Source organism: Pinus tabuliformis, chromosome 6, assembly GCF_031772625.1.
Source record: "Pinus tabuliformis cultivar Carrire ecotype Pingquan chromosome 6, CPIR1, whole genome shotgun sequence".
Classification (NCBI taxonomy): domain Eukaryota; kingdom Viridiplantae; phylum Streptophyta; class Pinopsida; order Pinales; family Pinaceae; genus Pinus; species Pinus tabuliformis.
In genome coordinates, this window is record NC_142292.1 from 2,071,706,326 (window position 1) to 2,071,724,720 (window position 18,395).

Sequence of the window (18,395 nt, forward strand, 5' to 3'; positions counted from 1 at the left end):
ATGGGGACCATAATTTTGGTGCTTCATCTCCTAGGGTTATATTTTTGGATGTTTATGGTTTTGCATTGTTTCTCAATAATAAATAGGCCTTCAATCCTCATTGTAACATAGTTCAGAGGCATGTAGCCGCTGCATCTCTTCTCAAAGATAAGCTACCATCGTCCGCATTAGTTTATTTCCATTCTATTTGTAAGCTTAATTCAGTATTTGATATTAATGAAATGAAGTGTTATTTATGTTGCATATTTGTTTTATGGTTATATCTGTAATTTGTTGTGTTCATGTTTAAGTTAAGATCATATAGTCTGTTCACTGTGTCCACATCGACCAACCCTAACTCCTAGATTTGATCCTGAAATAACAACACTGCAAGTTCCAACCTCTAGATCCCACCTTTCTTTTTGTCCAGACTTTAGATCAAGTTGAAGCCTCCTCAGAGAATGCAACAATCCCCGTGAAGATACTTTTAAATGTCACATAATTCCTTAAGAAAAAATTCTTTCCTCCCTAAGATTGATGTTCCATAAACCTTCGATAGCCACACCGCATCCCCATAACCTAGGCCTTGAAAATGAACAATAATATATTAGGATTGGCAACTCAATCCTGAAATGAGATCCAACGGGGATCCCATATAATCACTAGACCCTTGACACTACCCCTTGAGTCTAGTGCCATAGTCTCACTTCCCTTCCAACATCTACCCATGATATCTATGAGTTTCAAGATCAAGACTTTAGTTTTTTGAAGTAAAACGATATGTAGTCACTCTTTCCTAATCTTGGATCTCAAATATCTTTGTTTACCTAAAATATTTAGTCCTCTGATATTCCAAGAGACTATTTTCATTGTGCACTGGCAGAGGTTTGAAGAAGATACTCTATAATCTTGTTAACATGTCATGAGTTCAATATCAATTCCCCTTCTTCTCTTAGGACTTCTCTTGTGGTTTTCTTCCCCTTCTTATTCTGATCATTAATGGTTGTTCTTTGGGTTTATGCAATTGGGATGATCCCTTATTTGTTGCCTGCATAGATGGAGAGCCTCCCTTTGTTTGGATGCCACTCTTTCACCATTTACCATAAAGATGATGGAAGTATTGAAGTTGTTCAACTAGGATTTATTTTGCCTCCACTCGTGCCCAAGTAAAGGAACGAAAGAATTATCTTTTCATCTGCATTTATATTGTCCTGGCGATGTTACGCCCTTATAATTGAGGTCGTGGTGAACAATAATCTTTGAGATCAGAGTTGTCAATCAGCTCATCTATGGGTTTTCATTTCTATTGTTTATCCCCTTTTGATCCCACTGGCTCCTCCATGTCCATAGGTTGTTCCATTGTTTTATCTCCCTCTTGTTCCACAACTTCCCTGGTTTGGTTTTCCTCATTTGAAATATTGAACATATTTTCATCAAGGTCCACTTGATTAATCGCTCCCCCTTTCTCTTGCAAGGGTTTTCCTTGCTAAGGTCAATTTGATCTCCCTTTCTTGTGCAAATCCTCTAGAAAACCCTCTGATGACTCATGCACCTTTGTCAATTGCATCCAGGCTATTGTTAAGGGATAATCCCTTATCAAATTTCCATATTCATGACATTGGTAAGATTTGAAAGGCACATGCTTGTAGTCCGAAGGTTGGGTCCAGATCTCATCACGATATTCCAGATCTATTGATTCCAGGAGGATATTTGAAATATTCATGTACATACAAATCCTAGAATAAGAGGCATGCCGCCTTCGTTTTGTAATCTCTGAGATTTTTACAAAGTCCCCAATGGAATTACCAATTCCTTACAAGATATATCGTTCCCAAGGATCAACGAGTAGAGAAAAAAGCCACATTCAAACTGGGGCTGCCAGGAACTGCTATTTCTTTGGGTTGTAACGTTCCTCCCAAAATCACCTAAAAAGGCTTGCATTGTTCATGAAGTAAGAGTTATTCTCAAAGACTTTCGTCATATCCTCTAGATCATGAAAGACCACAATGAAAAAACCTTTGGTCCTTAGACTCAGTTCCATTGAACCCTTTGGTTGGCATTTGAGTTGGATCCACTTTACTAAATCTCATTCCTTGGGCCATATGGCCATGAACTTGCAAATGTGTGCATGATTCTTCATAAATTGCCTAGATTCCTCTAGCCTATTGTTTGGAATGACAAATTTAGGATTTGATGTTTCCTTTGAAAAGCATTTGCCTCTCTCGCTAGTTTGTCATTGAGCCCCTAAAAGTCAGGTTTCCCCCCTTCCCTCATTTATGTCGGATGAACTCATTGGTCTGTTTGCCTTCTTTGATAAATTAAATACTACATTGCGATAGGAGGGGGTTTCTCCCCTCCCTCAAAGACCATTCATGAGGTCGATCAACTGATCTATCTTGTTGACTATACCCTGGCCTAACAGGTCAACACTAAAAATCTTATCCATGCCACTATATTCAAAAAACGTAAAATCCTACTCACAGAATAGATATATATATATATACTCATATTTTTTTTGTAAGCTAGGGAGAGACCTTCTTTTTCTATTATCGCAAATTGAAATCACTACATGCTCGTGGTGATCTCAACCCGCCCCGAGGGGAAACCGGGTTTATTGACCACCTTAAGTTTTTGATAGCTATCCAAAAATAAAAGGTTCTCATTCTGTCTTTCCATGCTTTATACACATCACCCTTATGGCTATTAAAACTGTTTTTAGTCTGCATACTAGAATAACAAAAAGTCCTACAGATAACTAACTATAACTAGAAAGAGATTTTATAAAAACCTCTAATTATCATGCTTTCTCTACTGGTTCGCTGTGCCTGCCTGTTGCTCCTTCTCCTTTTTGAGACCCGATCCACTCGCTTGTAACTGCTGCTGAATTTCGTCCATCTTCTTATCCTGCATGAACAAGGTGATTTGGATGTTCCTTAGCTCCTTTTTCAGATTTGGTATCCCTTGGGATAATTCTGCCATTTCCATGGCTACTTGTTCCATAGCCTTGGCAAGCAGTCTCTTCATAACCCAGTAGACGTGAAGAGATTGTTTGTATAGTGTCATGCGACCACGCGTATTGCCCGGATCCGGGAGAAGATATTCCCAGTCCTCTAATTCCGACTCAGACTGACCCTGAATTGCCTCCTCTTCCAGCTGCTTGATAATCCTTCTGATGTTTGGATTGGTATTTTCGCAATAAGCCCTTTCAGCGAACTGCACTTTCCTGCCTATAGATTTCCTCACCCTCCTGACATTCCCTGTTACGCTGTCCTCTCTGATTCCTGCCGTTCCTCCTCTTCCTCTTCTTCCTTGCCCGCTTCTCCCTCCAGCTCCTCCTCTTCTCCTATATCCTCCCCTGCCTCGCCTTCTTCTCCCTCCTGCCGGACTTCCGCATTCCCCTCCTTCCTCATGTTCCTGGTAGCCCCCTGCGTCATCTTTTCCTCTTTCCAGAACCTTGGCCCTTCCTAACCTTCTCGTCCTGCCGAAACTCTCACTCCCTGGTTCTCCTTTCTCTCTATCAGAGTCGAACATCTCAACGTCGTCCTCTGAATCATCATGGACTGAGAGAATTTCCTTCTCTGTATCCACCTCCATTATTCCTTTACCTTTTTCTTCTCGGTCCCCTCGGCCTTGGTTTCCTCCCTCTGTCTTACTCCTCGTCCATCTTCTTGAGGTCATTCTGCTCCCCTCAGCCATATTTTCCTTGCGCTCTGACTTCCTCCTCTGAATTACTGCTCTCTCTTCCAGATCCCTAATCGTCCTCCTTCTTCGTTCTGTGTTCGTCGTTGCTTTGCCAATTTTCCTCGTTCTTCTGCATGCACCTTTCCTGTTCCTTCGTTTCTGCCACCTCTTCTCGCTTATACCTCCCCTCCTCCTTCGCCTCTTGTGGTCTGCCTCCCTTTTCATCTTTCTACCCATTTTCTCCGTGCTATCATGTCTCTGTCTAGTCCCTGACACCCTGACAAATCTCCCCTCCTCCATCGGTATTCTACCATCTCCTCGCCTTGAGATGATATCCCTTACCACGATCCACTTGTCCTTGCTCATCATGACCTGATCACCGCCTGCTCGGTCCTGCTTGCTAACCTGCCGAGCATTTATTATCCTGTGCGCTGCCGTTCTCATCCCGATCGGGAGTCCTTTAATCATCCCCTTATCTGGTAACTGATTCATTATGGTCATGGGTGATTATGTTTTTAAGTTCTACCCAGCTCGGGTTATTCTCTATTGAGGACCAGCTATTGTCCAATCTTCTAACCGGTTCTTTACTCCCCCAATTCGCCAAAAGGTCTGCAGCCCTATTCCCTTTTCACCTCAGATGGTTTATAACTTTATATTCAATTCTCCTTAGTAGCCCCGCTATATCTTGGATAATCCCCACTGTCCTCCAACTTTTAGCAACTTGCTCCCAGCTCTTGCCATCCCTTAGTTTACGGAGCATCTCTATTGTTACCTGCGAATCTCCTTCTATCTCCAAATTCATGTATATGTTCCTCACTGCTATCCTTAACCCCTGATGCACCGCCCACAACTCTGCTTCATTATTCGTCATTTCGCCTCCCCATTCCGCAAACACCCACCTTGTATTTTCCTTACTGTCCCTAAAGATACCCCCAAAGCCTGCAGCCCTGGGTTTCCTTTGGACGCCCCATCAAAGTTCAGCTTAATAAAATTCTCTCTGGGATATCTGAATTGGTTAGGGCTCTGGGTTTGAGATCTTATCCTATTCTCTTTTCTAGGGTAGATCATACCAAAGTCCATATTTAATTTGGATACTATTCTCCTTTCCTCCTGATTCATTTTCCAATCCTCCTCTTCCCATGCCTCAGACAAAACTGTTTCTTTCATCGATTTACATATTTCCTCCCATATTCTTGCAGGTTGATTACTTTTCTCCCGAAAGATCCTCCTGTTTCGTTCTTTCCACAGAGACCATATTACGAAGCCCACTGACAAATTCCATATTCTTCTCACCACTCTGCAGAGGAATTGTCCTTTGCCCCATTGCATAATGGTATTCTGAATGCTATTAGGGTCTCTCTTTGTCTTTCCAAAAAGTATTCTAATTTCTTCCCATAAACATCTTGCATATGGACAATTGTTCAGTATGTGCTCCTGGGTTTCTATTTCTCTGTTGCATAGACTGCATCTCGAGGGTCCATTAAAACCTTTCTTCTGGATTTTATCCCATGTTAGAATCCGTTCTTTGCTCACCAGCCATGTGAATATTGTTATTTTCGGCCACCACTTGCCATCCCATATCACTCTCCAGTCTGTAGTTCCTTCCTCCCTTTCCTGGTGCATTGTCAAATAGTAGGCTTCTTTTACTGTAAAGGTTCCTTTCATTGTTTTTCCCCATCTGAGAATGTCCATTCCTGATCTTGTTTTAATCTTCCTCGATTCTACCTCTTTAGTATATATTTTCCCCAGATCTTGGTTTATATTTTCATACCATTCTTCTGGCTTCCTCCACACCCTCCATATTTCATTGGTCTCTCCGTCTTTCCAATAATCCCTCACATATTCCAATCCTGCCCTCTTCGCTTTCTGTTGAACTTCTTGTAAAGTTTGTATCTCTGTCAGTTTGTCTCTCTGCTGCCAACCCTCCTCCCAAAATCTAGCACTACTTCCTTCACGTATTTCCCAGAAGGCATGATTGTTTACAATGTACCTATTCTGGCTTGCCAGTTCCCAGATTGAAGATCCTTTTGGGATTTCTTCGACTCTCAATCTACCCGCTACTGTTTCAGGCATATTATATTTCTGAGTCCATATTCTCTTCCATACATCATTTCCCCCTTGCACCCACCTCCACCATAATTTTGCTCCTAGCACCTTGTTTAGCATTTCAGGATCTCTCATACCTAGACCCCCTTCCTCTTTTCTTTTCATAAGATTTTTCCATGAAACCAAAGCCCATTTCCTCTGTTGTTTTGGTCCACCCCATATAAATTTCCCGAATATTTCTTTCATTTTTGTGCACGCCCCTCTGGGTGCAGCCATAATGGATAGAGGGTAAATAGGTATCGATTGAAGGACCGATTTCAAAAGGACTATTCTGCTGGCAATGTTCAACGATCTAAATGACCAACTTGCCAATTTGTTTTTTATTTTTTCTATAGTACTCTGCCAATTTTTCATTCGAGTAGGGTTTATATCCAGCTGATTCCCCAGATACTTAGTAGGAAGTTCCCCCTGTCTGAATCCTAAAGTTCTGGTTAGATGAGCCTTGATTGAATCAGGAGTATTAAATATGAATGTACATGATTTTTCTTTGTTAATTTCCATACCTGATGCCTCCATGAATATTTCTAATATTCTTTTAATGTTCCTCACCTCTTTGATTGAGACCTCACCGAATAGCATAATATCATCTACAAACTGTTGGTGTGTGATGGGCAGATTGTTTCCCCATAGTTTTAAGCCTTTGATTTTCTTTTCCCTTAGCTCTTTTTTGAAATTTCTCCCTAAACCTTCAACTGCCATTATGAATAGGAATGGGGAGATAGGATCTCCCTGCCTAATTCCCCTTGTTGCATTAAAGGTGGTCGTTGGGACTCCATTTACTAGAATTGAGAAATTCGGGGTTGAAATCATGCTGTAGACCCATTCGATCCATCTACTATCGAATCCATATGCTCCAAGAACCGCTCTGAGGTATTTCCAGCTTAAACGGTCATAGGCTTTTGACAGATCTAACTTCATCATCATTCCTCTCTGCTTTTTCTGATTTAGGGAGTGTATCATCTCCTGAGTAACTACTAATCCATCAAGTATTTGTTGTCCCTCCACAAAGCCAGTTTGCTCTGGTGAAATAATATTCGGAAGTAAAGGCTTTAATCTTTTCTCTATCAGAGTAGCTATAATCTTATATATGACATTGCACAGGGCTATTGGGCGGAAACCTTGAACATCCTCAGAATTATTACTCTTAGGAATCAAGGTTATAAAGGTCGAGTTAATACCTGGCCATATCTTTTGCTTCATTCTTGATTCCTCTACAGCTTCCAAGACTTCTTGACCTAGAAAGTACCATCCTGCCTGATAGAATTCCACTGTATATCCATCCAGTCCTGGTGCTTTTTTCTTGCTCATATTCATCACAATTTCTTCCACCTCTTCCAAAGTTACTACCCTCATCAGAGCCTTATTTTGCTCATTTGTTATTAATCTTGGAATTTCCTTGCAAATACACTCTATTGCTTCTCCCCGATCTCTTTGTGGTTCTGTGAGAATCCCTTTGTGATAATCCACTAAAACTTTTTCAATAGCTCCCTGTTCTACTGTCCTTTCCCCCTCTGCATTTTTGATAGAGAAGATCCTATTCCTTTGTCTGTTCTGAACCATAGCTTGATGAAAAAACTTGGTATTTCTTTCACCTTCGCGCAGCCAGTTTATTCTTGACTTTTGTCTCCACAAAATCTCTTCCTGTTTCCTTCTTTCTTCCAGTTGGCTGATTATTCTTCCCTCCTCATTGCTTCTTTCCTCATCCCTCCCTTCCAAAATTATTTTTTGCTGTATTTCTTCCATCTCTTTCTCTAATTTTTGTTTTTCCTCCATGATGTTCCCAAACTCTTCCTTGTTCCATTTTTTGATTTTCCCTTTGATTTCTTTGAGTTTCAACTGGATGGTATGCATCTTCCCCTTCCCTTTAACTTTACTCTGGGTCCACCATTCTTCTACTTTGTGTAAGAATTGAGGATTTCTGAGCCAGAAGGCCTCGAATCTAAATGGTTTCTTACCGTTGTTTTTCTTAATATCAATTTCCAGTCTGATCGGCCAGTGGTCCGAGCCTAAGGCTGGCAAAATTTTAGCTTCTATAAACACATCCCGATTCAAAATTTGCTCAGATAAAAGAAACCTATCTAATCTCGAGGCAATTTGGTTTTTTCCTCCCCTCCTATTGTTCCATGTATGAACACCGTTAGTTGTAGGAATATCTACCAGCCTTTGTTCTGTAATCATGTTATGAAACCAGCTCAAGAAAAGATAGAAAAGATAGATCAACACCTTAGAATTCAGCCTCTTCGAGGGGGCAACCTCCTTTACATTACATAAATGAACAATTCTTAGATGATACAAATGAAAAGACCTCCTTTCTATATATAGGAGTCTAAGGGGTCATAACATAATCAGAGCCGACATAACAATAATAATGTAAGGGCACAATAATAACAATAGTGGGCTTCTATGGTGCACAATAGTAACAATATGGGCACTACATGGGTACATCAATATAATAAGTGGGTTGTACTAATAACAATAAGGGGTTACACTAGTAGTATAGGGGCCTAACATGCCCCTCTCCTTCAAAAAGCGTTGTCCTCAACGCTTGAGTAGTTCTTGATGCTTCTGTATAAAATTCTTGTCCTCCCATGTGGAATCTTCAGTGGGTAAGTTCTTCCACTTGATGAGATACTCTGAAATTGATCGATTTCGTAGTTGTCTGGTTCTTGTTTCTATGACTGCTCCGGGTTCCAATATGATTTTTCGTTCCTCTTCAATTTCTGGAAATATTGTTTGAATTGGGATCTTCTGTAACTTTTTGAATAAGTGGCCATACTTCTTCGTCCTTCTTCCATTCATCCCTTGCTTTGTTTATCCAATCTGGTTGGATAATAGAAATAGCACAAAACAATGCTTCCACATCCTCATCCTTGAAGAGTCTTCTCATTCGGTAAGGTTGCCATTTTTTAAGTGCATGTAGTATTGCCACTGTTTCCTTATCATAAATAGCTTGCTTGAGATGTAGCGGTAAAAATAACCAATCACCTACATCAAAACATTTTTCACTACGATGTTGATCTACTTGTTGTTTCGTTTGATTTTGCACCGAAGTGGTGTTATCCTTTAAAAGTTGGAGAACTTGTTGTTGATGCTCGATGTGATCTTTCACTGCTTGAACCTTTTTCTTCTTGATATGTCCTTCTATCTTGATGGTTTGAGGAGTGGTAATTCCCGCCAATGCATTACAAGATATGGTCGGACTTATTTTTTCTTCATCTAAGCTTTGTTCTTGGAGTATATCTTCTTCTTTTGACCTTTCTTGCTCCCTTTCTTCTTCCTCTTCACAATCTATGTAGAATAATTTCTTCTCAGCACACTTATAACCTTTAGTGTATTTGCTATCACAACTGTAACAAAGCCCTTTTGCTCTTTTTTCTTCCAATTGTTGTGGTGTCAACCTTATAGGTTGTGGAAGACTAGGGGCAACAACACTTCCGTCTTTATAGTTGTGAGTGGTATGCTTCCTGGTTGCCATAATTTTGCTTTCCATTTTTCTTGCTAACCTGAATGCCTTCTCTAATGAATCAGGTTCCCAAAGGCGAACATCATGTTAGATATTATCCTTTAAAGACCCTATGAACACATCAATCCTATGCTCCTCTGGAATATCTTTTACCCTTATGTTCAATTTTTGGAACTCCTCAATGTGCTCCATTACTGAACCCTTTTGTTTGAGACTTATCAATTGGCTAAAAAAAGTGTTGTTTTTTGTATCTTCATAATGTGCTATCAATTCTTCCGTAAAAATTGCCCAAGTGATAAATTTTTTACGAGAGCAAAGCCATTGATACCATACAAACTGATTTGGTTCCAAATATACAATTGTCATACGTACCTTTTGTGTGTTTTGCACATTATTGAGATAGAAGAACTGCTCCATCTGTAATATCCATGTGGCGGGATCCTTGCCATCAAACTTCCTCATATCGATTTTTCTTGATTTTAGGAGCTCAACCTTGAAACGACTGTAAATGTTATATACCTAGGGGGGATAATATGGGGTACCAAGGGAGGTACCCAAGGTAATAATGTAATAATGGGATGGGCCATAGTAATAAATAAGGTGGTTAACCCATGTCATGTAAGGGACCACAAGTAGTTAATAATAATGTAATGGGCTCATGGTATTAGTTGATGGTATGAGGAAACCATGGTAATGATGCATGGTATTATATGTATGAGGCCTATATAAAGGCTAGAGACTCCACATATGAAGATGAAGAGAAGTATTCTTGTATGAACAGACATATGGCTTGTGGAGTGTTCTCCTTCCTTAAGGAGTGAATGTATGGTGTTGCCCTACCTTAAGGGTTTGATCAATAAAGTATCATTTCATATTATTTCTGGGTTTCTTTACATTATCTTATACTTTTATATCAGATCTATATTTCTGGGTTAGATCTACAACCCATGTTATTATTGGGTTATTGCTATTATCTTATACTTTTAGATCAGAGCTACAACAATTGGTATCAAAGTCATTCTCCACGGTTTGCCCAAGAAAGTGCTATGATACCAATTGTTGTAGCTCTGATCCAAAAGTATAAGATAATAGAAATAACCCAATAATAACATGGGTTGTAGATCTAACCCAGAAATATAGATCTGATATAAAAGTATAATATAATGTAAAGAAACCCAGAAATAATATGAAATGATACTTTATTGATCAAACCCTTAAGGTAGGGCAACACCATACATTCACTCCTTAAGGAAGGAGAACACTCCACAAGCCATATGTCTGTTCATACAAGAATACTTCTCTTCATCTTCATATGTGGAGTCTCTAGCCTTTATATATGCCTCATACATACAATATCATGCATCATTACCATGGTTTCCTCATACCATCAACTAATACCATGAGCCCATTACATTATTATTAACTACTTGTGGTCCCTTACATGACATGGGTTAACCACCTTATTTATTACTATGGCCCATCCCATTATTACATTATTACCTTGGGTACCTCCCTTGGTACCCCATATTATCCCCCCTAGGTATATAACATTCCACCCCCCTAAGCATGTTTCGTCCCCGAAACATGGGAAGAACACAAATAATAAGATCTACTCAAAAGAGTAGTCCACTGATACCATGCACGTGCATCTAGCCATCCAAGAGAAAGGTGAACCCTTGATCTTGCTGGTGCCTCGCTCGCTTGAGATGGAAGTTGACCGTGGCAGCTCTTCTGTGTTGATGTGTAGTGGGTGGATCTTCTCTCCTCGTTATCCTTCATGTGACTACTTGGTTTCCATCTTGATTGTCTTGCGGGGTGATGTGGGTGATGATATGTTGAACTTTTAATCCACGATGGCTTTTTCTTGACTTCACTCTGCTGTGGTGCCTGTTGTGGTGTCTTCTTTTTCAATATGACTTCAACCACTGAGCCCTCCTCTGATGTATCATCACCTGTAACCTTTTCTTCTGCAGCCTCTGTTTGTGTTTGATTGTTGATCATCAAAGGCTCATCATCTGATGTGTCAGTCCCTTGAACATCTTCTGCTTCAGCCTCCTTGGACTCTACCTGCTTATTAATGGAAATATCCTGCAATGTAATTTTCTTCTTTTTATACCAGAGCTTCAGGAATTTCTTCTGCACATTAATATTGGTAGTACCCACTAATTCCATCCAAGGGTATCCCAAAACAACATCCATGTTATCCATATCTGAAGCATAAAAATCACCATGAAACACATACTTATCCATAGAAAGCTTCAAATCCTTATAAATTTGAACATCCTTATCATCAACCTGTGTATTTTCAAAATGTTTTGCTGGGACTTGCAATTTTTTTGCCAAGTTGACATTTATGAGATTTTGCTTGCAACTTGGATTTATATACACAATGATTTTCTCCTTCTGCATCAATCCATGAACCTGTAATAAGGATATACCAGTAGGAAATAACCCCACATGTTTCTCCTTATCTTGTTTTCTAGCATGAGACCATCTGTCTAAAAGTAACTTTTCAAATTCTTCATCGGGCAGGTTGGAACACTTCTTTTGGTTAAGTAATCCCCACCATGTGGCCGCCTCATCTCTAAAATCTTACACTGCCCACAATTTCCAATTGTTTGTCCATACCCACTTCTTTTGTTTTATGTATTCTTCAATAGTAGGACCATTATCTTTTCATGTAAATAAAAGATACTTGCTAGAAGCCATGAATGGTTTGGAAAAAATTCACTTACTTGGCGAAAATGTGTAATTGTCACAGTTTCGTCAATATTGCTCAGAATCCTTATTATGACCTGTTTTTAGAAATGGAGCAATCATTCTGCATCTGCCCATGTGATAGAAATCCTGATCCAGGCACTAGAATTCCAGATCTGCGCTGCTACTCTCCCGCCGTCACCCAAAATTTCTGCAAAAAGAGCTGATTTTAAATCAGCGATATCTCCCTCATCCGGACTCCGATTCGACTGATTTTTTTTTTGAAGTTGGGTATTTTTTCCCAAAGAATCTAGATCTGCAATTAGATTTTGCAGATCTTGTTCCAGGACGTCTAGATCTGCGCCGCAAAATCGCTGCCCTGAAAATTGTCTACAACCCCACTGATTTTTAGATCAGTGATATCTCCTTCATCCGGACTCCGATTCGACCGATTTTTTTTTTGAAATCAGGTGTTTTTTCCCAAAGAATACAGATCTACAATTATATTCTGCAGATCTGGCACCAAAACGTACAGATCTGATCTGCAAAGTCGTTGCCTCAGAAACCCTGCAAAAATGAAAAAAAAAAAAAAAATCTCCACGGTTTGCCCAAGAAAGTGCTCTGATACCAATTGTTGTAGCTCTGATCCAAAAGTATAAGATAATAGCAATAACCCAATAATAACATGGGTTGTAGATCTAACCCAGAAATATAGATCTGATATAAAAGTATAAGATAATGTAAAGAAACCCAGAAATAATATGAAATGATACTTTATTGATCAAACCCTTAAGGTAGGGCAACACCATACATTCACTCCTTAAGGAAGGAGAACACTCCACAAGCCATATGTCTGTTCATACAAGAATACTTCTCTTCATCTTCATATGTGGAGTCTCTAGCCTTTATATAGGCCTCATACATACAATACCATGCATCATTACCATGGTTTCCTCATACCATCAACTAATACCATGAGCCCATTACATTATTATTAACTACTTGTGGTCCCTTACATGACATGGGTTAACCACCTTATTTATTACTATGGCCCATCCCATTATTACATTATTACCTTGGGTACCTCCCTTGGTACCCCATATTATCCCCCCTAGGTATATAACAGTAAATCTGTACTTTTGGATCTTTAAGTTCTGAAATTGCAACTTGTAGTAGCCTTCTGTGTCCTCTTTCCAGTGTCCTCTTTCCAATGCCACTAGTCTGATCCAAATTGGATTCTCCAAGAAGGAGTTATGCACAATCTCCCGCAGTGACCTGATTGTAGACTAGTTCAGTAGAGCGAACTTGTATGACGTGCCACGAGTCACTGTTTCAACCTTTGAATCTGAAACACACATACAAGAAACTACAGTCTGTCCTCTTTCTGTACCTTCTTACAAAATTTAAATCCGATCCCCAGAGAGAAAGTTATGACAATTTTCCCCAGGTCACCTGTTTTGAATGTAAGTCAGGAGTCTGCAAAAATACCAACTTCCTCAGATCATATCTCCGCAAATATCGTGCGAAAAGCTCTGAAATTCGGACCCAAGGTTCAGCGCGATTTCTTCTCAAATGGGTTTTTTTTGCGACTTCTGAAACGCCACAGAAAAAAAAAGTTATAGCGAAAATTCCACGATGACCTGTTTGGAGCAGCGAAACCCTAGAATCCAAAGCTCTGATACCAAATGTTGTGAAACCAGCTCACAAAAAGATAGAAAAGAGAGATCCATGCCTTAGAATTCAGCCTCTTCAAGGAGGCAACCTCCTTTACATTACATAAATGAACAATTCTTGGATGATACAAATGAAAAGACCTCCTTTCTATATATAGGAGTCTAAGGGGTCATAACATAATCAGAGCCGACATAACAATAATAATGTAAGGGCACAATAATAACAATAGTGGGCTTCTATGGTGCACAATAGTAACAATATGGGCACTACATGGGTACATCAATATAATAAGTGGGTTGTACTAATAACAATAAGGGGTTACACTAGTAGTATAGGGGCCTAATAAATCATCTCATTGAACTCCTCCATATTCTGATCCGGTCTCCTTACACCACCTTTCTTTTCCCCTATCGTTCTAATCATATTAAAGTCTCCTCCTACTATCCATAGAGTTCCAGGGATAATTCTTCTAATAGCTTGCATATTCTTGAGGAATTCCTTCTGCTCCCTGGGGGTGTGCGGTCCATAAACCCCTGAAATAAGAATTCGCTCCTCTGATCCCATCAACCTGAACATGCCTGTTAGAATTCTAGGGAAACTAATCCAATTCTCAAAAATTACCTCCTCAGGGTTCCAGATGACTGCCAGACCCCCTGCTGTTCCATCTGCATCTTGGGCCATTACCTCGTATTGTGGCTTAGTCCTTTTCATAATTTCTACCAACTGTTGATACCCCATTTTCGTTTCCTAGATTATCATTATGCTCGGTTTATCTTTCTTCAATCTTTCCTTTAAATACCTCTGCTTACCTTTACTGTTAAGTCCCCTAATATTCCAGCTTGTGACTATCATTTATAACTTTTTGATGGTTGTTGAAATACCTCTGATAGAGGTATCACCCTTCCTGAATTTACCAATATTTCTCCTACTGCTTGAATCGTTTCATTTAAAGTTCGTCTTCCTCTCTTTCTACCCCCCTTGCCAGTACCATCCATTCCCAGGCTTTGGTTTCCTTGTGACCCTGTTTGATCTATTTGAATCTCTGAGGTGCTACCCTTCTTCTCCTTATATTTCTGGAATGTATCTTTATATAATTGTTTCTGTGTTTCCGGAATGAATCTTTCATCTAGATTTTTCCATTCTTGAAGCAGTTTTTTCATTATTCTTTCTTCTTCGACCCCATTATCTTTTTGACTGTCTGATCCGGTCATCGTTTGTCCTATTATGTTCCCCTGACTTTCTCCCATCTCTTCTTCCACTTCTCTGTTCTGAGTTATACTTTTTTCTATTGTATCTTTTATGATTTCCATTGGTACATTTTCGTTATCCTCCTGTTCCTTCCTTTCTCCCTCATTTTCATCTTCCTCCTCCTGAAGGACCTGAAACTTGTTTTGGTTTTCGACTGCTATATTTTTCTCTTTTAGTTGAATCCTCATTCCCTCCGTGCTTGGTTTCTTCCTCCTTTGGATCTCCTTGAATCCCTCATCCCCGGTATCCGATCCTTCTGTTCTCCTCTATTCTTCCTCCTGTGTCCTTGTTGCTTCCACCTCTCTGTTTTGTGGGCATTGCCTAAATAGATGTCCGTACTCATGGCATCTTCTGCACCTGAAGGGAATATGCTCGTAGTCTATTGGCTGCTGCCATATTTCATCATGGTATTCCAACTCTATATACTCCGGCAAAGGCTCTGCTATATTCATGTACACACATATCCTTGCATAAGATGTGTACTTCCCTCTTTTGGTTGACTGTGCCACTCTAACAAAAGTTCCGATCAAGTTGCCAATCCCTTCCAATATATCAGGATCCCAAAACTCCATTGGTAATCCGAATAATCTGACCCAGATGGGAGCTGCCACCAGTTTCTCATTATCTGGGTTGTATCTATCCTCCCAGTGCCTCATAAATAAGCCTGCATTGTTCATAAAGTATGGCCCCTCTTCAAAAGTTCTCTCCTTATCCTCTAGATTTGCAAAAATGATTGTGAAAAAGCCTTTTGCTCCTAGTTTTAGATCTATATGCCCTTTTGGCCTCCATCTTTGTTGTATCCATTTTGTTAAATCCTTTTCAGATGGCCAAAACCCTATAAACTTACAGATCAAAGCATGATCTCTCATATAGCACCTATAATCTTCAAGTTTGTTATTTGGGATTACATACCTTGGTTTTTTCTGTGCCCTAGGTAAACACCTGCTTCCCGTTCTTGCTTGCCATCGATTCCCCAGCACTGGCGCATCTCTGTTGATCTCCTTCTGCGTCCCTTGCAATCCGCTTCCATTTGTTTCGCCTGCTACTACATTCCTAAAGGAGGGGATCTCTCCCCTCCCCTGTTTTCCTTCCATAGAACCCTTCAGCCCCGGCCGTTTTCTTTCTCCCTTCCACCGTTCGTTTTACCCTTGCGAAGTTTCCTCCTGCACCCGTTTAACCCTTCTATCGCCTCCCAGGCTTCCGTTTCCGTCCGCTTTGGCTCTGAAAACCCTATTCTCTCAAACCCTAACGCGCTACATCCACCGCATCTCTTAATTGTTAATGAAACACCCTTTAGCTATATACTCATATTAATATCAAAATATTATACGTTGAAAAGAAAAATAAATCATATTTAAATATACAAATTTTTTATTAGGCAAATAATTATATGTTATTAATTAATTTTTCAACATTTAATAGGTCAAAAAAAGATATAGTATACAATTTAAAAATTAGTGTGGAAGTAAAAATTGTTGTTATCACAATTAAATTTGAATGGTTTAATTATTAAAAATTATAATTACTAAAAATATAATTTTTAAAAATATTTTATAAATATATTAGATTATATTTTAAAATAAAAAAATTTATAAAAAATGTAATTTTATTTAGAGTTGTTTTTAGTGCGACTTTGAAAAATTTGAGGTGAAATCTTGATTTGTGTTATTTAAACTGTATATATGGATTCAACACCCTCAAAAACCTAAGGCACTTGGATTATGCAGGGGTTATCCATCAAACTTGTGATTTCAATAAATTCATGTGGGATTTACAAAAAATAGATGAGAAAAACCCACCAGATAAACTTCCAAAAAATATAAAATATAAAAAAAATATAAATTTTATTTTGAAATAATGTAGATAATTCTTTTTTATATAATTTATAAGATTATCTTAATTATAAATTTTGTGATTTTTTTATATAAATTATAAAAATATATAAATTATTAATTTTTTTTTTGTTGGAAACTAAATAACAATAATTTTTATGAAAAGGATATACAAATGATAAGAAAGAAAATAAATGATAAGGGCAAAAAAAAAAAATGATAGGAAAGAATAAGAATGGAGAAAAAAATAGAAATGATAAGAAAGAATAAAGATGAAGAAAATAATGGAAAATTATAAAAGTAATTGAAAAAGAAAAAGTAATAAGAAATATTAAATTGGAAACAAAAAAATTAAAATTAAGAAAATATGGAAAAATCATAAAAATATTTGGTAAAAAATATGAAAAAATAAATATAAAAAAACATAAATGATTTTCCTATGAAAAAAATATATTAACTAAAAAAATAAAAATTTTATTCATTAAAGAAATATAATAAATTTTATTTTAAATGAAATAATTTTTCCCTTCCATTCCATTAGAAATCATGGTATTTTAATTATTATAATAATCTTTTTCAGGAGGGCAAGGCCCCGCTGAAGAAGCTGAATATATCATCATATTTACAAATTGTACAAATCATCACCGGCCAAAGCCCCAAATACGCTGCAGCTCAGCTCACAGAATTCGAAACCAGTGGGGGGTGTGCAAACTGACCACCCCGACCGTCATAACATGCACTCGTCATCTTTAATAAATCATATTATTATAATTATTATAATAATAATCTCTTTAATGCAATCAGTTTACCATCATGTCAAAATAAACGCTCATACTGATTCTCGCTCTCTTCCTCTTTTTTCCCTGTCCAGGCCACTGGTCAAGTTATTTTGCACAAAGTAAGGCATATGTCCGATGCAGTTGCGATCGCACGTGTTTCACAAATGAACGCCCATTTATTTTGCACAAAGTGAGGCATATGTGCGACGCAGTTCGATCGCACATGTTTATAGCACAGAGGGAGGAAAATATATACACTGTCAAATGGAGACATATATATACGGTCGTTTGGATAATATACTCTAATACAAATTTCTAAATTCCTCGAAAAAAAAAGTATACTATAATTTAAATATTTCATATATATTTTTAAATATTTTATTATATTAAAAATAATTGAAATAATAAGTTTAAATCAAGACTATTATAGTTGGGTTGATCAAATAAATCATGAAGATTGAAAGTGTAACAAATGTTAGAGAAATGATCGAGGATGTGAGTAATGGCCTGGCAATTTAAAAGAAAATGTTGTTCATCCTCCATTTTCTGACAATCTAAAAGAAAGTGTTGCTCATCCTCCACTTTCTTAGTATGGCAACGCTGACAAATTCTATCATCTGTGGGAGCCTTGGGAGTAGACGGATGACAAACTCCGTTATCCGAGGGAGCCTTGGGAGTATATCATTGTCCGGTTTCACTCCCAAGTTCATGAGAGTTAGTCATAATCTTAGCGATGTTCATCTTTTTGGGTGAGTTGGTCAAAATAGAAAGATAAGTCTGGTTCTCAAGGGTGGGCTTGATCACCTCCTTATAATATCTTAGCTTCCTTTTACCCTCCAATTCTTTATCATCCCATAACTTATCCTTAAATTTGGAGGTGACTATCCTTGCTTCCCAGGATGTTCTCCTCATTTATCCCCCAATAGTTGAGCCAAG

At 38.4% G+C, this 18,395-nt stretch overlaps 1 protein-coding gene across 1 annotated transcript; it reads right to left on the bottom strand.

Annotated features, from left to right (window-relative positions):
• Window positions 1–4,527: 4,527 nt before the first annotated feature.
• Window positions 4,528–7,539, bottom strand: LOC149267536 (uncharacterized). The gene is made up of 2 exons (XM_089412414.1): window positions 6,316–7,539; window positions 4,528–6,207 (listed from the first exon to the last, which is right to left on the bottom strand). The coding sequence occupies exons 1-2, from the start codon at window positions 7,537–7,539 to the stop codon at window positions 4,528–4,530; spliced, it is 2,904 nt and encodes a 967-aa protein (XP_089268540.1).
• Between the last annotated feature and the right edge of the window lie 10,856 nt (window positions 7,540–18,395).